Here is a 25,637-nt window from a genome sequence, read left to right as displayed (position 1 = left end):
TGGCCAAGAATTCAGCACTTATGTGTTGACTTAAATTATCATTGATATGGTCAGAATTATAAATTAATTACAATTTTTTTTGAAATACTAAGGCTTTTCTAGCTCAGGAATAGATTACCTTAGCTGTATTTGGCAAATTTTTTAGAAATTTTTGGTCCTCAATGCTCTTCAACTTAGTAAAAAAAAAAATTATTCAAGCATCACTGATGAGTCTTTTGTAGACGAAACAAGCGTCTGGCTATAATAATCAAAGTGATGGAAATCACTCATGGAAAGATTAGAAGAGTAGTTTGAATAATTTCATATTAAGGTATGGTGGGGAAAAGTGAACATTTATAAAGCACTATTGCTGAAAATTACATTTACAGCAGGTCTTTAGAAGGAAACTTGCTTTTCCAGTATGAGGATAAAATGAGCTCAAATTAAATAATATGGGTCTCTTAATTTGCACAATTTTATTTAAACTGCAGTTTATATCTTATCGAAATTATGTTTCCGGTTCTGAACATATTTCAAAAAAACAAAAACATGCAAAAATTCTTCTAGTAAATGTTACCAACTATCCTTGTAAGACATAAATCTGGACCAACAGCTTAAAACTTTAAAGTGTCAACAAAAAAAATTGAAAAATGTTGTTTTGGGGGCATTTTGTAAGTTGAAACAGAGGTTATATGGCAATGAAGATTAAAAGTTTTAGAGTGCCTTTTGATAAATTTTTAAGTATTTTTCAACACAGGGCATTGAAAATGTACTTTTTCAAGGTAAACCAATTAAAAAACTTATCTTATTGAAATGTGGATTCTTTCTTGATTGCAAAAATATATCTCCACTTCTAATAAAAATTCAAATGACTAAAAAAGACATAATGATTGATGGGAAATAAACTAATAAACAATGGTTTGTTATAATTAAAAGTTTAAAAATTTTTAAACTGTTTCAAGCCAATTCCTGATAAAAAAAAAGTGTACTAATTTAATTGTTGATTAATTACAGATGATTATTTGAAATGTATCAAGTAAATTATAGGCCTTACTTGAATACCTTTTATTTATTCATATTTCATTATTTTTTTAAATCTTGTTAATCCATTAATCTTTATCTTTCAGATGTAATTTACAGAATCACTTTATGTAATGTAGATCAAAAGTAATTGGCAATAAATAAATCTATCAACCTTATAAATATCAAACATCAAATATACACATTTATGTATTCAATTATGAGGTCAAATACTTGTGCATTAAGAATTATATGTATATTGAGTAGTCTGTATAATTATGTAAGACTGAGGTTGATAGGTAATGTGGTCAATTTGATTGGCAGTTTAGGAGGTGGGGCATTGTAATTAAAGGTCCACCTTGTCTCTGATTGTTGAGTGATAATGACAGTTGTCAATCATACTAGTTGAATCAATACCCAGTTACCTAATCAAAATGTTTTTTAAAAAGCCTGCACATCAACACACCTTAATGGCATACATTCTTGAAGGAACTGCTCCAATAATATACCCAGTTTTTTTCAGTTTATATGTGTATTATGTGCACATACATGAGAACCATAGGGAACTATATTTCAGTGTGAATACATTTAGTAACAGTAGCTAACCTGTCCTGTTGTTAGGGAGGCCAGTGCCTAAGTAAAGATTTAGAACAAAATCTAATCTTTCCAAAAACTTTACTGATGACTTCAGTATGCTTCATGTGCACAACAGGATTAGAAAGAATTCGAAGATAAACTTATAGCCAATGAAAAAAAAAGAATGTTCCGCCACTTTGATTGATGTAAGATTTTCACATTCTTCTGGGACCATTGAAAAGTTTAAAACAATAATTTTAGATTGTTTAGTTTTAAAATGGTGGGGAAATATCCTGGTGTTAATGCAGGCCAGTGCAATTTGGGTTTTCATTTAAGCATGTTTTTTATTTGAAACTGTTTGTAATAAATAAGATCAGACAAAAAAAAAACCAACAATACAACGTTATTCTTAACATGTGACCAAGTTATAAATGTCTAAAGATGCATCAAAACTAATTTTTTTGAATGTTGAAAAATTGGTAGTATTAAGCAGATACAAAGTAATTGATTTTGGTAAACAAGTCTTTCCCTATGCAAACTTTTACATAAACAGGTAAAAAGTTTAAACACTTTGCACTGAATAACATTTAGTTTTTATTGATAAGTAAAATCATTTAAACATTTAATTTCCTTCTCATTATATTATATGTTCTTGTCTATGTAATATTGAATTCTAATATTTCAATATTTTTTTATTTTTTAAAACCTTGAGTGTGAAATTATTCCTGTTAAAAAGAGAGTTGAAAAGTATCAAAGGGACAATCAAGATTTATCATTTGAAGAGAAACTAGGAACAACAAGACAGAAAAAATATGGCAAAATACAAGCAAGTCTACAAAACACTTCAGCAAAAGCTAAAGACTGTGCAACACAAAACTCACAAAAAACCTTTCAAAAACGAGGTGATTAATCTTGGGATTCTGAAGGGAAATAGATCCTGCTCCACATGTTATTTACCATGTCCTGATAAAAACAAACTTTGAATTCGGTGACACGTCTTAATTATGATTACCTTTATTATATATATATATTGTGCATGATATTAAGACATGTGGTATGATTGCCAATGAGACACTATTCCATCATAGGCCAAATGATGCAGAAATTTAAACAACTATAGTTTACTGTATGTCCTTTAACAATGAGCAAATATGTACTGTAAAATAAGATTTATATGGCCCAGAAATGACAAATGTAAAACAATTCAATTGGGAAATTGAGAAAACCAACAGTCTTATAAATGTACTAAACAATAAATGAAAAACAAATATGATATAAAGCAACAAACTACAACCACTGAATTAAAGGCTCCTAAATAAAAAGTCACAATGTATAGTTTTTCCAGCCAGAAAATTGCCACAATATTTGTTTGCTGAAAGGATGAATTGACAGACAGTTGAAGTAAACAATATTACCCCAATGAATACAAAAAAAATATATAATAAAAAAACTAAAATAAATCATTCCATAATATACTTATTCAAATCTACCAATATAAAATTCAAATAATAAATAAACTTGTTTATTCAACAGATCGGCACCAAACAATAAATAGTGTTTATTTCACTCGCTGAACAATTACAGCATTCAATAAATTAGCTTGTTGTAAAGTCAATGATTCATCAGTAAGTTCTTTGTTAGGAAATGTTGTCAATAAAACAAATGGTGATAGGGCATACTGTGGCCTTGCGCTGAAAGTAGTTAAGGAAATGAATTTCTAACATAAGTTACCATCACTTTCTTCTATGGATTCATTTATTTGGAATTGGGAGTTCCAGTTTTCATAGATTAAATGAAAATTTTGGATTTTTTGTCATCATGGTTTTGAACCAGTCTGTATACAAACCTTTTAAAACTTTGTACTTTGTTGAAATTTTTAGTTTTTGATTCACCTTTACTCATGAAAATTGGTATCAATATATATGCTGATGCAGATTATTTCAATAGATTTATCCAGACACTCATCATCATACAGGTACTGTAAAATGTTTATATTCATAGAGTTTAATAGTGATGTACTCAATACACTTTATTAACCAAGATCCTGTGATTTGGTTATGTATCTACACATGCTACAAGTAATAAGCATTGAGGTAAGCTATTTTAAAGAAGTTAATTTGATAACCACTGATAAGCATATTTTCATCAGGGACTTTCTATACTAACAGGACTCGTCACTTATAACGTTGTCTTTACAAATTATCAGACTGATTTCATGTGACTTTATAGCAAATCATTTCACATTCTCCTGTTTTCTTCATAACTATACATGTTCAAGTTTAACAAAAAATCGTTTTTATGAAATTTTATACATTTTATCATTGCAAAAGGCTGTTTTTCAAAAGATTACTAATATCGTTTTTTTAATATTTATCTCTGATTTTTGAGGTATTTGTTCATTGAATTTTCAGTAGCTGCCACCTTGTTTGATATGTAAACCATTTTACACAACTGGGATGTGCTGCAAAATGAAACGTCTAATTTTAATAATTCATCATTCTTTCAAAATCTTATATTTTTTGTCATCCTAAATGGATATTATTCAGATTTCATATTAACAAATAATAATAATTATATAACAACAATGTACTTTGAAATACGCCAATAACTACTAGCATCGTATATCAGAGATACGAAACTAAGTTTATTCTTGGGTGCTAGCTCTAGAGGGGCAGCGTTGTGAATTTATTAAAATCAACAGAGACGCGTCCCGTTAAAATAGAAAGTACCTGCTTAGATGTACTTATATACCAATTTTGAGTCTTTTTGTAAAAATATTTAAGTTTAATTTGGATGGCAAATATGATGTCATTTTAACTACTGGCAATAATAATGTTTGTAATCACACATAATAAGGATACGTAACAATATATCTTCTAATATCTCTAACTGTATGAGAATGGTTCAGTTTTGCTGTCAGTCTGAAAAAAGAGACATATGTAAATATTATTCATACTATCTTTCCAGTTGATGCCCCATATATAGCAGCTGCAGTGGTTACAGTGGCTTATAAAATCATCATGAACTTGAGTTTCATTTTCAATAAAGAAAACAATGTTGATATGAAATTTTATCAAATTATTCTTGTCAGATAATATTTGATGGATAAATTAAATGTTGCAATTTCCTTCTAAACATGATATCTATTTCCAGATTTCTAAAACTTTTGTTGATTACATATATCCCTTTAACCAAATTAATTCACTAGTAACAGCTTAAACATCATTCAGGATTATTTATGATGAGCCAGAACCAAATTTAAACTGTATATTTGTGGTAAGATTTATCTGTATAACATATCTTAAACTATTTGAGATATATGAATTATAATGTTTTGTGTAATAGGTTTGACACTGACTTTTATAAGATCAGCAAATGAGATGTTTGTGGCAGGTTCCAGTGGTTTTTTTTTTTTTATCTTTAACCATCAGCCAATCTGATATGTTTGTTTGAGATAGGTTTTACTATATTATTTACCCTGAACCATTAGCCAGTCTTATATGTATGTTTGTGAAAGGTTTTATTGCTTTTTACTTCCTTGAAACATTAGCAATGGTATCTTTATGTTTGTTATATATAGGTTTTACTGATTATTTGCCTCAAACTGCCTTCAAATCTGATTTGTATATTTGTGATAAAGTTTACTGTATTTTTTACCTTGTTCCATAAACCTTATGATCTATAAAAAAAGACTACGTGGTATGATTACCAATGAGACAACTCTCCACAAGAGACCAAAATGACACAGAAATTAACAACTATAGGTCACTGTACGGCCTTCAACAATGAGCAAAGCCCATACCCCATAGTCACCTGTATGTTTGTAATAGATTTTACTGTATCATTTAACTTGAACCATCAGCCAGTCTGATTTGTATGTTTGTGATTGGATTTACTGTATTATTTACCTTGTTCCATCACCCGGTCGGATTTGTATGTTTGTTTTAGGTTTTACTGTATTATTTACCTTTAACCATCAGCCAGTCTGATTTGTATGTTTGTAATAGGTTTTACTGTATTATTTACCTTTAACCATCAGCCAGTCTGATTTGTATGTTTGTTGTAGGTTTTACTGTATTATTTACCTTTAACCATCAGCCAGTCTGATTTGTATGTTTGTTGTAGGTTTTACTGTATTATTTACCTTTAACCATCAGCCAGTCTGATTTGTATGTTTGTAATAGGTTTTACTGTATTATTTACCTTTAACCATCAGCCAGTCTGATTTGTATGTTTCTGATTGGTTTTACTGTATTATTTACCTCTAACCATCAGCAAGTCTGATTTGTGTTTGTGAATGGTTTTACTGTATTATTAACCTTTAACCATCAGCCAGTCTGATTTGCATGTTTGTGATTGTTTTTGCTGTATTCTTTACCTTTAAGGATGTACACCTCTGAGGAGCCAAAAATTTCTAGAATTGAACTTTTTTTCTTAACCTGATTTTTGGGTTTATAAGACTGTAACAAAATAATTGGTGAAGAAAAAATCATATGGTGGTGCACTTCTTATTTTGCTGCGGCCCTTTGAAAAAGCCCAATTTTGATGATTTTCCCATTTTTCATCGATTTTTACCTATTTTTGGGCTATTATCATGAAAAAAATCACAGTTCCACAATTTTTTTCTCATACTTTCTATAAAGATGAAGTGGACCAATCTGAACTAGATATCATTGAGATGGGAGCCATCTCTGTGGGCCCCGCTGTGAAAATGTGCATTAAAAAATTGTATCTTTACCATAGGACATGGGTTTGTCAACTGAAATCAAAGTTTTTGACCTTGATCTTTGACCTAGGAAGTTGTAAATAAATTATGACACACCCTTTGGTGTTGGTTTATAAACATGTCAAGTATAAACTTTGAAATGATAACGGTTCTCAAGATATAGAGCGGACACGATCTTTACCATAGGACATGGGGTTGTCAACTGAAACCAAAGTTTTTGACCTTGACCTTTGACCTAGGAAGTTGCACATAAATTATGACACACCCTTTGGTGTTGGTTTATATACATGTCAAGTATAAACTTTGAAATGATAACGGTTCTCAAGATATAGAGCGGACACAATCTTTACCATAGGACATGGGGTTGTCAACTGAAACCAAAGTTTTTGACCTTGAACTTTGCCCTAGGCAGTCGTTCATAAATTATGACACACCCTCTGGTGTTGGTTCATATACATGTCAAGTATAAACTTTGAAATCATAACGGTTCTCAAGATATAGAGCGGACACGATCTTCACCACAGGACACAGGGTTGTCAACTGAAATTAAAGTTTTTGACCTTGACCTTTGACCTAGGAAGTTTTACATACATCATGACACACCCTCTGGTGTTGGTTAAAATGGATGTCAAGTTTAAACTTTGAAATCATAACGGTTCTCAAGATATAGAGCGGACACGATCTTCACCACAGGACACAGGGTTGTCAACTGAAACCAAAGTTTTTGACCTTGACCTTTGACCTAGGAAGTTTTACATACATCATGACACACCCTCTGGTGTTGGTTAAAATGGATGTCAAGTATAAACTTTGAAATCATAACGGTTTTTAAGATATAGAGCGGACACAAAGTTAAAGTGTTACGGACGGACGGACGGACGGACGGACAGACGGACGGACGGACAGACGGACGGACGGACGGACAGACTGATCACTATAGGGCGACCCGCCTTAGTCGGCGGGGCCCTAATAAATTTTACTTACAAAACTATATGTAGGTGTTGATATAAGAAAGTTTTATCATATTTTGATGCTTTTTTGTGTAAAATTTACCATGCTGTTGATTTTGTATTTTTGTCATTTTTAAGAACAGAATGCATATTATTTCAACTTTTTTGTTATAAATGAATGAAAAAAGACATATCTAAGAAATTTGAAAAGACCAAAATGATATGGGATGTACATGATTCTTGTAAAATCATTTTTTGTATCCATCACCCATTTTCTCAAAATTTTGGCTAAAAATACTGACTTGATTGGTTGTAAAATTTGAAAACTGGATTACGCAAAAACCATTCATTGTAAATACACAATTTTTTCACAGTTTATGTTTGCTTATAATATTTTTTAAAATTCAGTGATATTTTCCACTTCTATCAAATGTTTTGGAAATAATTCAAGAACCAGATTTCAACGAGACTGAACAAGACTGAAAAGTCAGAAGAATACATCCTTAACCATCAGCCAGTCTGATTTGCATGTTTGTGATTGTTTTTGCTGTATTCTTTACCTGTAACCATCAGCCAGTCTGATTTGTATGTTTGTGATAGGTTTTACTGTACTATTTACCTTGTTCCATCAGCCAATCAGATCTGTATGTTTTTGATATGTTTTACTGTATTATTTACCTTGTTCCATCAGCCAATCGGATCTGTATGTTTGTTGTAGGTTGTGATGTGTTGATGGAGACTTCTCTCAATGCAGCCTCATCATTAGCTGAACCACTTGCTGCTGGGGATCCAGAGACTACATTTGGTGCGGGACTACAAGGGAAAAAATAAAACGTCTTCTTTTCACAGGTTTCTAAACAAACATGCAATTTGTTTCATGTTATAGTATTTAATTTTTGTAAATAAAAAATGAATATCACACTATGAAATTCAACAATAATGAACTACTCAAATGGTGTGTTTTTGATAAGTTCTATTCATAACAAAAAGTTCTAAATCACTGCAATAGTAATAAAAATACTTTATAAGTCATGAAAAAGCATGATCTATTAATCAGGTGAACTTGGATTTTAAACCAGCTCTCATTAACATTGAGACTAATCATATGAATACTTTTTGTCTTTCTGTCCTTTTATATTTGTTGTTCAAGTAACATCTTCATATTTTTCAGTTTATCACATGGTTTGATTCATAAACTACTGCCCAAGATTAAGAGGACTGAACACTCATGATTATGTTTTGTATGCCTGTCCCAAGACAGAAGCCCTTTTACTGGTACCTTTCTGTTTGATTTGTTTTTATACCCTGTCTACTATAGTAGAGGAGCATTATATTTTCCAGTCTGTGTATTCATCAATTCATCAATCAGTCTGTTCCTTATGAGGTCAAAGTTTTGGTTGAATGTGTTTAAAAATCATTCAATCCCATTGCCGTCTGTCTGTTCATTATGAGGTTAAAGTTTTGGTTTAAGGTGTTCAATAAGTCCATCTGTCTGTTTCTTATCAATTTAAAGTTTTGGTTGAATGTGTTTGTGGTCACATCAACTTGGTACACATGTTCATTATGAAGTGAGCAATTTAATATATATTTTCAACCAGATTTTTGCAGTTCACCGATCATGGAAATGTGCTAGTGGGGCATTGTGTTCAATACATACATTCATTTTTGTGATATGTTACTGACTTAAATAAGACCATACATTGTTTTTTAGGAATAATTAAATTAGTTTACTTAAAATTAATAAAAGAAGATGTGGGGTAAGCCTCAACAAGACCACAACTTAATGAGGAAAAAAAACCAAAAGACACCTTGAGGTCAAATTTTAATCTTTTACAATAGACAGCTGACATGTGTCATCCAATATGATAATTTGATGGACTCTAAACAGCCCCAAGTATTACAGAAAGAAGTAAATAGATCTGCCATCAATACCAAATTCTCCTCACAAAAAAATACTGCTTTGATTTAACAAAGCAAAAACTGACAAGATTCATGTCTTGGGACATGCTAATGAACCTAACACCATAACAAGCAGAGCAGGATTGAAACCATTGTTGAAGGCAGAACAATGACCAGTATATGTGTAAATATTCACTTGTATACTTTTGCTACTATATTTCAAATGTAAAATATATTACCTTCCTAACATATGGCCTTCTCCAGCAAAAGCTTTGACCGGTACTTTTGGCTGAACATAATCTTCTGTTCTGTGATCCTCCATATCTAAACTGACCTCACCACCTCTGGCCTCTCTGACCAGTTCATTAGGAACTTCTCTGGAAAATATGACTGAATATTGGAAAAGCTGTTATTGCATAAATTTAACATTGTGAAAGAACACATGATTTGAAAAATATGGTGTAACCCAAAAGCATGTGAATTTTACATTGAAATGTTTAATAGATATGCACAATGTTACTTTTATTATTTTATTTAGGGATTTCTTGGGTATATATGAACAACAAATCTAAATGTTCAAGGAAGTACAACTTTTCTATATGTTTATATGAAGATTGCATAAAACCACAAAATTAGATATCCATTTAAATATTTTTTTTGTTTCTCATCTACAGTCATGTCAGTTTTAAAAAGTGATATGTCTACTGGTAAATAATATATTTATAATATTTTCTATCAATGCTTTACCAATGACAAAGTTTTCATTTACACTAACTTAAATCAAAAAGTTAATTGACACCAATTGAAACCTAAACTTTTAATAAGCTTTTGATTTACACCAATTTAAACCTGATTTTTATGGCATCTTTTCATTTACACAAATTTAAACCAGAACTTTTATTAAAATTTAAAAGCACACCAATCTACATCTGAACTTTAATTTAACTTTTAATTACATCAATTTAAACCTGAAATTTAATTAAACTATTTATGAACACAAATTTAACATTAACCTTTTATATAAACATTTATAGAACATTTGAATTTCTTGTTTCATATAGATAACGCAAGAACTTTTTTAAGATTTGTTCTACATCAATAAATTGCCAAACACTTAAGATAATCATGATAATTGGGAGAAATTTGAAATCATTTAAAACATGCAAAAGGGAAAATTGGGAGAAAATGGATATAAATAGAATATACATATTTATCTTCATCAATTTTATAACAGTTTTAATTCCCTCAGTGTAATCCTATAAAAGTTAAAACAGGAAGTTGGAGTTGCCCGAGACAAATTGTTACCTGAGAAATGAATCAGTACTACAATATCACAAACTAAATGAACTTCTACAACTGCATTTCTGTATAACTAATAAATTTAATAAACTAAATGACTGCAATATAACAAAATATGTTTCTTGAAATCCAACACAATCTGCAGAATTTTCCTGACTAGTTTTCAAGTAAATTTTACAGCCTATTTTGTGTACATAGGGTAAACAATTGATTGTAATAACATTATAAATTGATGGTAGCAATTTTACTGCACATGCTGTGCATATCAACTATAAATTACTTGAGGTCAAAATATCTAAAGTTAAACCAAAGCTTATAAAAAAAGTTGAGGAGCTGATCAAGCCAAAAAGGTAAGGAATCAGAGTTTTGCATGAGGGAGGTACATTCCTTAATTTCAAATGATTAAAAAGCTGCACTGTTGAGCTACTAGTATAATCTTATAACAGTCAATTTCAATCAAACAATATCTATTTTCATACACTATTTGTTACATAACAATTTTACTTTAGTATAGTATCTTATTCATACATGTAAATCACTGCAAGTTAAAATGCAGGTCAACAATTTACATTATGACATATCAGTCAATAAAAGCATTCATCACATGGTTGTTACATAGAATAATATTAATGTTTTTATGACTCATCAAATAACTTTTTCAAATCTTAACATGTCTGCATGTAGGAAAGTACCAGATTTGCAGTTCAGAATTTATTGATGCGTACGTATGTACCGATGAATTCAACACTATTCAGAGTTTAAATAAAATATTTGATTTTTGTCGACATCAAGTTTGAAAGACTTTCTTTGCTGGTCTTATCTGAAATTTAGACCTATGCATGACAATTTGGGAATTATCACTTTTCCATCCATTGAAAAACAAAATATTGCTTATACTGCTGTTAAAATTAAACTGAAAATTTCAAAGGAAAAGTAAGTATTTAGGACCTCAAAAGTTTCGTATTCTTCTAGGTATGATTGCATTCTTGGAACAATAATTTATTCTCGGAAATTTAACAAGTTCCTTTTTGAAATAAAATTGTATCCATTTTGATTTTCAGATTATGAAACTTGTTTAAGTTTTTGATGAGAGGAAATATTCATTGAAGTTTGATGAGGATCTGATGACAAAAAATGATGGCACTATCAGGGCAACAAAAATTAATTTGAGTTATTTTAATAAGATTATCAATCTCACCAGACATTTGGTGAGATTAAGTACAATGCAAAGGTAAAGAGGAATGAAAGCACATAACTTAAGCCTTTAGTTTACTTGTTTGAATAGTTTTACATTTGTCATCACTTCAGGGCCTTTTATAGCTGACTGTGCAGTATGAGCTTGCTCATTGTTGAAGCCGTACAGTGACCTATAGTTGTTAGTTTCTGTGTCATTTGCTCTCTTATGAAGAGTTGTCTCATTGGCAACCTCATCACATCTTCTGTTCTATACTATCCTGCAGCTGGTGACAGAATAATGATGACAGACAGACCAAATACTTCATTCTCTCCACAACTTTGTTGTGGTATAATTAACCACAGAGTTATAAAGTATTCACTAAATATGTATGATATGATATGGTAAATTATACCAGTGGGTAAAATATTGAAATAGCAAAACTTAGGCTTATATTTTTTAAAAGGTATACTGTAACTTCAGAAATTATTGCTGTTTTGTTTCAGCAAAATTACACCAACATTCTGTGCAAAAATAACAAAATAAATTAAAATTTTGATAACATTTATTTTTATTTGCATGCAGCATTTAATTATTTCCCATTTGTATCAATTATTTACGAACCTCAATAATTAGTACACACAATGCTTTATACAGTTACAGTATCATTAACAAATGAAAATATTTATCTGATCTATTAACAGGAAATGCTGAAACAACATGTATTGTGCTAACAGTAAACACACCATACATTTTTTTGTTTGTTATATAACCTCTGTATGTATTTGCTGAGCAACAATATCGAATGACTGTGTTATGTGCAGGTTATATTACATACAATGCATCATATGTTTTTCTGTAATTTAACCCTCAAAAAAGCTATATGAATATGTATGATTAATTAGGTACACCAATATGAGCAAAACCTACCCTTTAGATATAGAATCTAAAAATTCTTTGTTGGTAGGATCTTTGAAATCTCTTAAAGGTCCATTGTTAATACTGAAACCATTCTTCCATAACTTTAAAGTCATATCAACCTGAAAACAAAATTACATCTTAGATATCATTCTTATATAATTTCATAATCCACCACTTATTATTGTAGATAAAAGAATTTGTTCATGGGACACAAATGCTCCAGTTTATAAATAGGCAAGAATCAATGTACTAGTTCAAATCTATTGGTGTTTCGTATTCTCTGAAAATTTACTGCCTTTCTTTTCTTTTTTCTTCTAATTCGGAAACATGAAATTCAGCAATTTAAGCAATTCATGAAAGAACATGTCTCAAAAACATTGAAATTGATCACACCATCCAAATTCAAACTTTATCTGTCTTTGTAGGTAATTAGCAATATGTTTGAGATTAATTACATTTGGTTGTCAGAGGTGAATATAAACTAGAGGCTCTCAAGAGCCTGTGTCGCTCACCTGTTAATGTGTTTACTGATGTCGGCCATCTTCGTTGGTAGGCGGGGTCATTAGACACTTTTTTTTTAAATAGATACCCTAGTATTATGATTGTGGCCAAGTTTGGTTAAATTTGGCCAAGTCGTTTTAGAAAAGATTTTTATACAAGTTACAAAAATGACGAAAAGTTGTTCAATATTGACTATAAAGGGCAATAACTCCTTAAGGGGTCCTCTAACAATTTTGATCATGTTGCCTTATTTGTAGATCTTACTTTGCTGAACATTATTGCTGTTTACAGTTTATCTCTATCTATAATAGTATTCAAGATAATAACCAAAAACTGCAAAATTTCCTTAAAATAACCATTTCACAGGCAGCAACCCAACAACAGGTTGTCCTATTCGTCTGAAAATTTCAAGGCAGATAGATCTTGACCTGATCAACCATTTTACCCATGTCAGATTTGCTCTAAATGCTTTGGTTTTTGAGTTATTAGCCAAAAACTGCATTTTACCCCTATGTTCTATTTTTAGCCATGGCGGCCATCTTGGTTGGTTTGACGGGTCACGCCACACATTTTTTAAACTAGATACCCCAAGGATGATTGTGGCCAAGTTTGGTAGAATTTGGCCCAGTAGTTTCAGAGGAGAAGATTTTTGTAAAAGTTTACGGACGACGGACGACAGACGACGGAAGACAGACGACGGACGCAGGACGACGGACGACGGACGCCAAGTGATGAGAAAAGCTCACCTGACCTTTCAGGTCAGGTGAGCTAAAAAGAAGATGTGGTATGATTGCCAATGAGACAACTGTCCACAAAAGACCAAAATGACACATACATTAACAACTATAGGTCACCTTACGGCCTTCAACAATGAGCAAAGCCCATACTGCATAGTCAGCTATAAAAGGCCCCGATATTACAATGTAAAACAATTCAAACGAGAAAATTCATAGTTGATTAGCATTAGGTAGAAATATTAATTGATTGTTTGTGTTTTGAAGGCAACTTTTGGGCTATTTTTATTGGTGGAGAAAGCCTGAGTGCCTGGAGAAAACCACCAACCTTCAATAGGAAAACAGACAATCCTAGTCAATTAAGATTAAAGTTGAGTGCACCCACAGGGTCAGGGTTTGAACTTGCAACCTAGTAGAACTATTTAGATCACTTGGCCACTAAGGCCCCCTAGGTGGTAATAAGAATTATGTATATATTGGTTGAGGTCAACTAAAGTCAGAGAATGGAAACCAATATTGGGATGTACAGACAGACAAAGGTAAAACATTGGTGGGGCACAAAAATATTGATTAACAATATTAAGAATGTATGGTAAACATCAACCTTTATGTGCTACAAACTGTAAATTAAGAAATTGTTATGGAGTTTTTATTGTTGGTATAAGTTGAAGAGTATAAGTGTTCCAAAAATCTTTTAAATTCTAAATTTATTAGTTGAATGCCTTTCCTGAAATTGCAATAATAAATCTTTCAATTTTGTCCATGATTCACCAATCACAATCATATATGTATAAAATCTTAGGTTAGATCTAAGAGACGACCATTGTGTCTGGTGAGGAACCTTGTGTCTGGAGAGGAATCAAACTATTATAATCAAAGGGAAACAACTAGTACTAAAATTATGTAAAAACAGATTCAAATTGGAAATTGTCCAATATACTATATGTTTTTCCTTTTCTGCTGTGTTTATTTTTACTAGGACTAAAGTTCAATTGAATTAAATTATGATATCTTTGAAATACAAAAAAAACAAAGAACAAAAAAAACAAGTGAAACTGCGAGCTACTGCTCACTGATGATACCCCCGCCGCAAGTGGATAATATTAATAGTGTAAAAATATGGAAGTGTTCGGTAAACAGGAAGTTGTCGAGTGATGAATCTGAAAACGCATCACACGGTATAGCTGACTTATAAAAATCCTGAAACCAAATTTCAGAAATCCTTGTATTGTAGTTCCTGAGAAAAATGTGACGAAAATTTTTAACTTGGTTATCATGTGTAAAATCATACAAGTGTTCGGTAAACAGGAAGTTGTTGAGTGATGAATCTGAAAACGCATCACACGGTATACCTGACTTATATAAATCCTGAAACCAAATTTCAGAAATCCTTGTATTGTAGTTCCTGAGAAAAATGTGACGAAAATTTTCAACTTGGCTATCATGTGTAAAATCATACAAGTGTTCGGTAAACAGGAAGTTGTCGAGTGATGAATCTGAAAACGCATCACACGGTATAGCTGACTTATATAAATCCTGAAACCAAATTTCAGAAATCCTTGTATTGTAGTTCCTGAGAAAAATGTGACGAAAATTTTCAACTTGGCTATCATGTGTAAAATCAGACAAGTGTTCGGTAAACAGGAAGTTGTCAAGTGATGAATCTGAAAACGCATCACACGGTATGGCTGACATATATAAATGTTGATACCAAATTACAGAAAGGGTGGATGTGTAGTTCCTGAGAAAAATGTGACGAAAGTTTCATGGGACGGACTGACGGACGGACAGACAGAGGTAAAACAGTATACCCCCCCCCCCCCTTTTTTAAAGCGGGGGTATAATTATAAACTCGATTTTAAAGCAGTTAAGGAATGAAATACATGTAGCCATAAAAAAAGATAAACTTGTTAATCATGTTAATTCAAATGTCCACATAATCAAGTATTATATCAACTGGAAGAATTAATTTGAGGGCATAACTACAAAAACTGCATACGAAACAAGAATAAGCAAGTATTATGCCTTCATTGTCAAAATGCATATGTTATATTTCTGTAAATTAACCAACGCCTTCAAATTCTTTAATAACCATTTTGTTCTACAGATCAAAATTACTAATACACAATAACCATTTTGTTCTACAGATCAAAATTACTAATACACAAAAATGTACAATATTCATCTGCTTCTTATAAAGTATTTTTGTACATTCATGGTTAAAAAGTGCATTAATTCTTCTGTTCTACCTTTCTAGACTGATCTCTGATAGGAGCACCCTGTACAACATCTATTGGGTCTTCCTCTGTCTCCCCAAGTCTGTAACCAGCTCCTCTAAAAGCATTCTTGGTACCTGCTGGCCTTTTGGCCTCTGGTTCCCCAACTTCTTCTGCACCATGGCTATACAAAATACATTTGATATAAAGCAGTTCAAGGTATAACTTCACTTAAGCTTTTTCCCCACAGATCATGAATATGCCCATGCCAATGAAAATGAGGTCACAGTCAGATTTGTTTGTTTAAATATGTAAACTCGTCAATGCCATGGTTTAGATTAGCATTGTCCCTTGGTGCCTCTTGCAGTTGTGTCACTTTTAAATAGTACTGACACCTCTGCACCAGGCACGAGGATGACATACCAATTATGTGCAACTTCTTACAATATCTTACCATATCATTAATGTCCCGATACACATTTTAATATGCACCCACCATGCCATATAGCATCGTCCCTTGGTGCCTCCTGCAATTCAGCTAGATATATTCAGCCTACTCACAGTATTCTTTTTTGTTACTTACTAGAGGTGTGCCTGAGACGAAGGTTTTATATATACTCCTATATATATACTAATATACTGATATATGAAAACTGTTATTTCTTATTTGTGTTTGTAACTATGTATACTGTATTGTTTATTATATTTGTAAAAGAATAATATTATAATGATATTATATTATGCTCCTTTTATAGTTCTTTGACTTTTCTGAAATGGAATACAATTTGCAATACCCTGAATGTTTGAAATATTCATGTGTTTCTAATAACCATGATAACTGACTTTGTAATTGGGAATAAAAAAAAATATGTACATTTTTTTTTTATATCTGATCACAGTTGATTGATTGTAAAATATGTTTTCAAATTCACTCTATTAACATATTATTAACTATTGAACTCTCCTTCCCTATCTATAAACTTAATACCACAAACTTCAGTAACTAGTCAAAATTACATACTCTTTTGCAGACTGGAACAGGTCTTCTACGATCTTTTTGTTATTTTTCTTTTTGGACGGTCCTATAACTTGCTGACCACTGAAAAAAAAATTGATTAACCTTAAAAAATCTTAATGGCTGGCATGGCAGATATTTTTTATGATCTATTTATACTGACATTAAATTTAAACAACATCTATCATGTCTATAAATAATTTTAGAGAAAACATTCAGTTTCATATATTTTTTCACCTGTGATGCATGTCTTGATTAAACAATTTCTATGGTTTCAAAATGTCACAATATTTTCAATTATACTATTTCCATTATAACAAGAAATCATGTCAATTAGAAATTATTGTGCATATCTATCAATGTGATTCTTAAGCAATTGATCGGATGGGACATGCAATAAAAATGTAATTTCAGAAACAACTGCACAAAAATGATGATATCAGAAAGTGACTTCAAATCGAAGAGAATAAAAAAAAGGTATATGTTCAAAGCAGTCCATAGAAATCTAAACCTATCAAATTTTTCACATTAATAAAATCTTAATGAATATTTTTTCATTTGACTAATTCAATTTCTGGCATATTTGTTGTCTGAACGCTTTAGTCTGAATAAATGGGTTTCAAATTAATTCAAGCCATATTTAAATAAGGCAAATGTGAGTCTGTTAAGAAATTTAAATCATAACTTTTTAGCGCCATATGAAAAGCCTGTTACATTTGTATATTTTCTTTTGACATTGAATCAGAGTCTAACCCTATTTCATGTTACACAAGTTTCATGGCTGTTCCCAGATAAGCATGATATCAGACCACATGACCTTCTCTAAATACTAGTTTAAAATAACCTGTTGTAGATTTATGTATACATGTATATTAACCAACAGCACAGACTTGTTAAATTGCTTTCAGTCTTGTAAAATTCTTCTCTACAAACCAAGGCAACAGAATCCAACCAATCAAAATTGTGATTTTAAAATTTATCCCGAAGACTAGGGGTTATTAGTGTTGGAATCAGGACACTTTAGTAGTATAATATAACTGTCACTCGAGCTTCACAGGGGATTTGGGCTCATATTCCCTAGCCCATATCCCCTGTTAGTGCACTATATGCCCTTTGCCTTCAAGCATGGGAGATATAAAACACTGGCAGTGAATGTGAGCCCATATCCTTGTCCAGATCATGAATAACATATAATATCTGTTTATGATTAACATAGATATTTACCTGGTTTCAGATCCACCTGCATAAAATGCCTGTCCTTCATCAGAACTTGAACTGTCACCTTCTTTTTGGTAATTAGCTATTGTGGCAAACCTGGATAAACAAATACTGATTGTTAATTTAATGGAAATAGAAATATAATTTTATTAAGGGTTTGGTGTAAATCAACTTCATGTAATAATCAAATATTTTTTGAGTCTGTGACACAGCCATCAGTATATATGTATTACTTTTCATACTTAAAACTGGCATGACTAGTCGGTTATATTTTTATAACAAATATATGTAGAAAATTAACAGTGGATAAAAGAAAACCACAACAAAGAACTTCTACATGTATATACATGATATACAGAATAAAGAATAATTTTTATGTTTGCTTTTGTGGACCTGAGGCTGACTACATCAATATATAGGGACTGTAGCCTTAAGGTCTACTTGTAAGCCCAAAGAAAAACAATATAAAAGACATCTAAGGTTAACATTTATGTATGGTCTACATACATATTTGTACAATGTACATGTATATAATGTACAGGCTTCATGTAAGATGATTGAATGTTGAACTGTTGTTTGCTTTGCACATAGAGGCAAACTAAGAAATGTTTCATTCATACATTTGTACTAATTATTCGGGACAAGAACTGTTTAAAAATAAGTCAATCACCAGTAGTCAATGGTAGTTAAGTTCTAATAAGTGATCACTGGAAGGTAAGTTAATTTGGAATTTCACTGCAATTAAAGGACTTTTGGGTAGGGGCAGAAATTTTTCTTTGTGATTCACTTGGGTAACATCATTTGAATTGACATACATGTATGTTCCATTCATTGATCTAGATGTTTACATTACTTTCATCACTATGATTTTCATTTTGTGTGATCAGTTTGTATTGCAGCTGTAGTGTCTCGATAGAACGTTCCAACCACATTCAGAAGGAAACCTATATGTACATGTACATGTATGCCATGACAGTCTATAGCTAGGGGTGGTATTTTGGTGTCTGTTATTGGTGCTTGTTGAACCTGCGACATCATTGTTCATGTACATGTACAATGTACTCATAGAGGGAACATTACCTTGATGGTTGTTTTGGTGGCCCTGAGGCCCCATGTTGTGTAGATTTTTGGACTGTTGGTTGTGAAACTGGTGCCTGTACTGGTACTTGTACCATGTCATCATCACCATCTTCTTCATAGAAGCTTGATATAGCTAACTAAACAAAGGAAATACAGATAATTTATCAAAAATAGTATGCAATGTTTCAGATAATAAACATGAAAATGGGAAGGTCTGGTTTTTGTTATATCCATACTTATACTTATGCAGTGATTTGGTTTAAATAATAAAATCTGAAAATAAAAACAAAATCATTTCTGAGTTTTTCATTTAAATAAATCACTGACTTACATTGTAGTAAACTTGGTAAATGTAAAAGTATGGATGAATCCTAAATCTGAAAAAAGTACATGTAAGTGTTTTCCATTTGGTTACAAGTTAGGAACAGAACTGTTGTGTCATGTGCATATACATGTACAATGTATGAACATGGATATGTTTTATATTCTTCCTAGCCACAACCCTGAAGTCATTCTGTGGTTTATGCACTTATCACTCAATGTGACTTACCGGCAAATGTTTACTTGCAATTAACAACATAAAAGATGCCACTAGTACAACCAGAACTGCTTCCTCTAAAAGAACATCTGAATTCATCGCCATTCTTTGGTACATGTAAGTTCATATTGCCTAAATATGTTTCGTTTTCATTAAAATTGGGCTTTTTTTTTGTGGACTGTATCGTATCTTTTTCTTCTGTTGTCTATACATGTACTTCAGGATTCACGATTTTTCGTTATGTCATTGTCATGTTGAATTTTTCATGGCAGATTGATTGCCAAAAACATTGCTAGGATAGAGAATACTAGACCCCTGGACACGCTGAAATACAAGGTAATGAACTAGCAGACCAACTAGCTAAAAAAGCAGCACAGGAGGCAGAAAAAATAGAAAGCATTCCAATATTCACAAAACATGCAAAACAAGCTATACAAATAGGAGCAAAAGACACTGGAATGTTAAAATGGCAAAACCGATGGGACAACAGTGATAAAGGAAGAAGATATTATTCCTTTCAACAAAATGTAAAAAATCCACTTCCAAAAGACAAACTGTCAACTGAGATGTATTGGATATCAACTATAGTTGCCGTCAGCTGATTTTCGTAGCGGTTAACGGTAAAAATAATCTAAACTATCAATTGCGTTCACTCGAGATATAGTTTTTCACATTCCATTAATAAATCGCAAAAAGAAAAACCACTACTGACCTACCGTTTAAGTGATCACACTGTAATAATCCTGACCTTCACATTTTCCAGAATGTTTTCCATTGTAATTCTGCCATCTTCGTTTCTATGAGGATCATTTGTTTACATATGATATTCATCACTTACACAGTTTCCTGAAATGTTCTTTTCATTGATGTGATGAGGTTTCCTGCGCTTTATGCAAATTTTATGAAATTGAACTCCAGGGAAACACTTCCGGTAAAAACAATGGTGGATTCCACCATTCAAAATCGTCTTGGAAAAAGGTCAGGATTATCACAGTGCAATCACTTAAAAGGTAGGTCAGTAGTGGTTTTTCTTTTTGCAATTTATGAATGGAATGTGAAAAACTATATCATGAATGAACATGGTTGATAGTTTAGATTATTTTTACCGATAACCGCTACGAATTTCAGCTGACGCCGACTATAGTTTAAGAACAGGATATTGTAATTTAAACATGTACAAATCAATGATATGCCCAGCACTTAATTATAACGACAAATGCAGCTGTGGACAAAAAGAAACAGTAAGTTGACCATTATCTACTGAATTGTGAAAATTATGAGGAGGGTAGAGAGAAACTCCGCTCTGCACTCTACTTCATAACATCAAAACTAACACTTGAATCAGAAGTATTATTAGCAACAACAGAAAATAAAAATTACAAACATCACATAGAAGATATTCAATATTTGATAGGGGTCTTTATTAAAGATACTGGAAGGTTCACAAAATAGATAGTTAACCCTTTCACCCATTGCTGCCCAGACAGAAGCTACTCTGAGACGATGGCTTCCCTGGCTACTATTACTCAAGTGGGAGATCTTCATAATAAATGTCAATAAAAACTTGTTTATAGTTATTTGTGTATTTATTTTCACTAACATCATGTTCACAGTTTTGTGCATGTTTTAATAATTTTTTCTTCTTAAAATATTCAAATTTTCAAATTTTCGGCATTTTCTAGGTGAAATTTTCAAATTCTGCTCTTTGACCCCAAATCGTAATTTTTATAACCCAAAACAACAAAATTTGAAAAATTTTATGAGGCTGTACAAATTCCTCACACTGAACGATGTCCATTCCAAGTGTTTTGTACTTAAAACGACATTTTATGTCAAAAAAGTATACTAGTTGGGCTTCAATTCTTCCATATTCTTTCAAAAAAAATGTTCCCTCATTTCAAATTCTCGTAAATTCCGTAAATTTCCTCTGATTTTGACACGGTTTTCAACAAACGGAAGCGCCATGTTTACACTTTCATCCGGGTATTTATCAAAGAAAGATAACTCATGTTTGCACTGTTTTGAGCGGGAAACATAAAAGAGGTATTCCGATCCCGGTAAAACGGGACTCATCGTCAGCCGTCTGAAGCGTGAATCCCGGTAAACCGGGACTCATCGGCGAAAGGGTTAAGGTTTTATAAGGGTTAATTATTTATTGATTTATTTTTTTATTATTTAATTATTTATTTATTTATTTTTCTTTGCAGTGCCACATCATAAATACAAACGTATTAATGAGTTTTATAAATACTACAGCACAAAATGTCCAGAGTGATGTAAATACAGAGAGATTATCAGATAATAGTGTCAAGTTGACACTCACTAAAGAACTAAAGAAGAATTTAATCTCTGTGTTTATCATTTTAATTTTATTGTCAATCCTCATCTTCTATGAAACTGGTTTTATTATCATGATAAGTGGTTCATAAAAAAAATCAAGTTATCAGTACATGTATGTGACAAATTATTTCAGGGTTTGTCAGACCAAAAAAGAATCTCACGTCTACCCAGTTATTGCCGTTTGACACTTAACAGTGGTGGTTGTTTTTTTTTTTTTTTTTTTTTTTTTTTAATTTTATACAAAAACAGAAAAAAAAATATTTTTATGACCGGCGTCCGGGACTACGCATACGATAAATACGATTCATTAGGAAAACGGTGACGTCCATTTGTTTTAACGAACCTCTACATTACCACCAGCTGATTCAATATAAAATTTGGCCCTTTCGTCGTCTACACCAGTCAAATTTTTAAACTGATCGACTTTTGTTTGGTCTGCCATGATTATGTTCTTTTTTTTACTAAATTATCTCCCTTCTTTGTAAATAAGTTTCGGAAACGATTCCGGTTTCCAATTCCGGCTTAAAGCCTAACTCATACATCTGACATGCTGAAAGTTAGGCAGTGCCCCGGCAGTGCATCAGAAACATATATAACATATCAGCTCTGCATGATTTTTTTGCCGACAGAAAGTTCACCATGATCTTTTATTCTAATTTCTACTGCCACATGGTTCTTAGAAGATAAGATAACTTTATTAACACTAACACATTGACAATAAATGGTTATGGCCGCAACAAATTAAAGACAAACTACAATAACATATATACAATGAAGGGGTGACAGTGGATAATTATGACAGAAATATACAAAAATAAAAGAGAAGCATATACATTATTACAGAGATCAAGTACCTTTTAATAATGAGTTTCTCACCAACAAGCATTCATTCAATTAATTGACAACAAGTTTTACTAGTGTTTTGGAATTACTATTTAGAACTGATATAAGCAAGTTATGTGATAAAGAAGGTAATCTGTTGCTCAATAGGACATTATTTAATTTTTCAATGAGGTTATCTCTCAGATAGTTATAAGATGTTATCAGATCTCAAGCACTCTACTGATCATGTTCCTAATGACATGCAATCCATGATAACTGAGATTGTGTCAACAAACAAGAAGAAAATCATGGAAAATCTTGTTCTTATTGAAACAAAAATGAAACATTCAAGCCAATCTTTAGACTCTCTTCATACAAAGTCTAATTTAAGGTAACAGGTACGTAAATGGCTTGTCCGGCGATTTTTAAAAAAAATTGTATACACGTAGAACTTATAAAAAGAAAATGAAAAATCGAAAAATTTAAGTTTGTCACCGATCTAATTTCCGAGTTCCAGACATTTGAAAATTGTTAGGAAACAACATAAAGTATATAGACATAACGTCAAATTCAAACCAAAAATAAGAAATTTCAAACTTTAGTTATTCTGGAGTTTAAACCAATCCTACGATTTTTCTATAAAAATCAAATGTTTTTAAGGTATTATTTTTCTTTCTTTTGATATATAATTTTCAGGGGGTTACCGAACTCCCTTTTTATATATCAGCCGTTGAAAGTGTGTTGCTGAAGGGAAAAGAGGGGGAAAAATCATGACGTCGCCAAAGGAATTACGCAACGTCAAGGCTATATCAGCAGAATTGTAAGGACAACGACTGCTTCATTATAATTTGTTTGGCTATTCAAATGCGCAATTAAGCATATTATCCTGTTTGAAAAAAGAATTGATTGCCTATTTTTGATTTTCAGTTATTATACGAGATCCTATGTATTTATAACGTCATGATTTCTGGAATGATTAAACACAGTGTCAAGTGACACTTTAAAAGATTTACAAATGTTTATAAATATATTTAACAGAAACAATAAAATATCATTAAAATAGATTCTCCGAATGACGATATACATTCAATGTTCACATTTCCGACCACAATTTTGCTGCTTCAGAATAAGGGAGGCGAAATATACCACGCAACGGGAATTTCAAACTTATAAGCCGAAATCATACTGACAATGCCGTGGGGAAAAAAACCGGAAAACTGCCAAAAGACAAACAATAGTAAATAAATGGGGAAATGCGTCCATGGGACACAGACGATGCCCCCGCTTGCATATAAAGTTCTAAAGTGACGTAGCTAAAAAAACATTAAAGTGACGCTACCCAAATTTGTACTTGATCTTAGTTTAATTGTTATAAGCATTGTGTATATGTTTATTTATATTTGGTTGAGGCAAACTAAACTTAGAGAACGGAAACGAAAAATGTAGCATTTTTTCAATTTATTACTGGGCATAACCCTAGAACGGTAAAAGTGACGCCACCAAAATTTAAACTAGATCTGTGTTTTGTGGTAATTAGCATAGTGTATAAGATTCCTAACATTTGGTTGAGGCAAACTCTAGTTAGAGAACGGAAACCAATTTTGGGACGGACGGACGGAAAGACGGAGAAGTGTAAAACTTACTGCCCCCTCCACTACGGTGGGTGCATAAAAAAAACCACAACAGTAAACTTTTATTCCCCCGATAGTTGCAGGAGGTCATGCATATAAAATATATAAATGTATGTTTCAATGGCACGAGAACACAACACAAACATGAACACATACTTCGATCCAAATAGTACTGGTCATTAGCAAACTTAAATGGTGTGTTTAATATGACACGAAATGAGATGTGGGAAAAATGTAAATTATAGGCAAAAACCAAACAAAAAGAATATTTCAAAGTTTGATGCATATTATCCCTACTTTTTTTTCCTATCGTTGGATTTGTTCCATTATTATAGTGAGGACAGTGCATAAATGTGAATATTTAAAAACAAATGTATATAAATTCCAACTTATTCATCTTTTGATTGTTTGTTACTCAGCTTCGCCGCGGTAGGCAATGTTTTCTCGGGGTAAAAATCTGCTCTATCCAGAACTCAGCTGTGTGTTATTTATAAATTGTTCAACACGGACTTTGAACACACATTATAGGACGTTCTGATAAATGTATCAAGTCTATATTTTGTTAGCTGTAATGATTAAGCTAATTATGTACTGAATAGAAAAGCTGCATGTGATTTTGAAGAACCGTCTTCGAGGGAGTTTTAATGTATTAATTATGCTGCTTTTACATTTAATGTAATTGTGAACTAGGCATTAGATGTTGGGCAGCGATTGGAAATAGCCAACGGCATTACGTACTTCGTAATTTATGCCAACGAATACGAATATTTTATTCTCATAAACATACATAGTTACAGAGAAATTAGTATACAATTATAATATAATAATAGTGCATGCGTAAATAAATATGGAAAAAGACAGTTCATTTAATTGTGTATGTTAAACACAATTTAACTAACCAGGAGGGACGACAATTGATAATACATGTTTAATGAATCTTGCTAGTTTTTCTAATACAATAATATCAGTTGATGAGAATAACTGATTAAATTTTGCAG

General features: G+C 31.8%; 1 protein-coding gene across 2 annotated transcripts; it reads right to left on the bottom strand.

Annotated features, from left to right (window-relative positions):
* Positions 1 to 3,081: 3,081 nt before the first annotated feature.
* Positions 3,082 to 22,679, bottom strand: LOC139481377 (NSFL1 cofactor p47-like). 2 transcript variants are annotated; one of them, XM_071264678.1, is made up of 10 exons: positions 22,530 to 22,679; positions 19,309 to 19,445; positions 18,235 to 18,324; positions 17,017 to 17,094; positions 16,029 to 16,179; positions 12,554 to 12,663; positions 9,390 to 9,527; positions 7,930 to 8,064; positions 4,437 to 4,496; positions 3,082 to 3,266 (listed from the first exon to the last, which is right to left on the bottom strand). In XM_071264678.1, the coding sequence occupies exons 1-10, from the start codon at positions 22,626 to 22,628 to the stop codon at positions 3,134 to 3,136; spliced, it is 1,131 nt and encodes a 376-aa protein (XP_071120779.1). In that variant the 5' UTR covers positions 22,629 to 22,679; the 3' UTR covers positions 3,082 to 3,133. The 2 variants fall into 2 exon arrangements, 1 of the variants encoding a protein (XP_071120779.1); XR_011654603.1 differs by having other exon boundaries at positions 3,084 to 3,266; positions 7,871 to 8,064.
* Between the last annotated feature and the right edge of the window lie 2,958 nt (positions 22,680 to 25,637).

The sequence above is a fragment of the Mytilus edulis genome, chromosome 7 (genome assembly GCF_963676685.1).
Source record: "Mytilus edulis chromosome 7, xbMytEdul2.2, whole genome shotgun sequence".
Taxonomy (NCBI): Eukaryota; Metazoa; Mollusca; class Bivalvia; order Mytilida; family Mytilidae; genus Mytilus; species Mytilus edulis.
This window is presented reverse-complemented; position numbering and strand designations above follow the sequence as displayed.

Coding starts and splice junctions, on each gene's coding strand:
- LOC139481377 (XM_071264678.1), bottom strand. CDS start 22,628: ATGGCAGACCAAACAAAAGTCGATCAGTTTAAAAATTTGACTGGTGTA. Junction 12,664..16,028: donor TCAGAGATCAGTCTAGAAAG/GTAGAACAGAAG, acceptor TTTTGTTTTCAG/GTTGATATGACTTTAAAGTT. Junction 3,267..4,436: donor ATTAGAAGATATATTGTTAC/GTATCCTTATTA, acceptor AACTACTTTCAG/CGCAAGGCCACAGTATGCCC.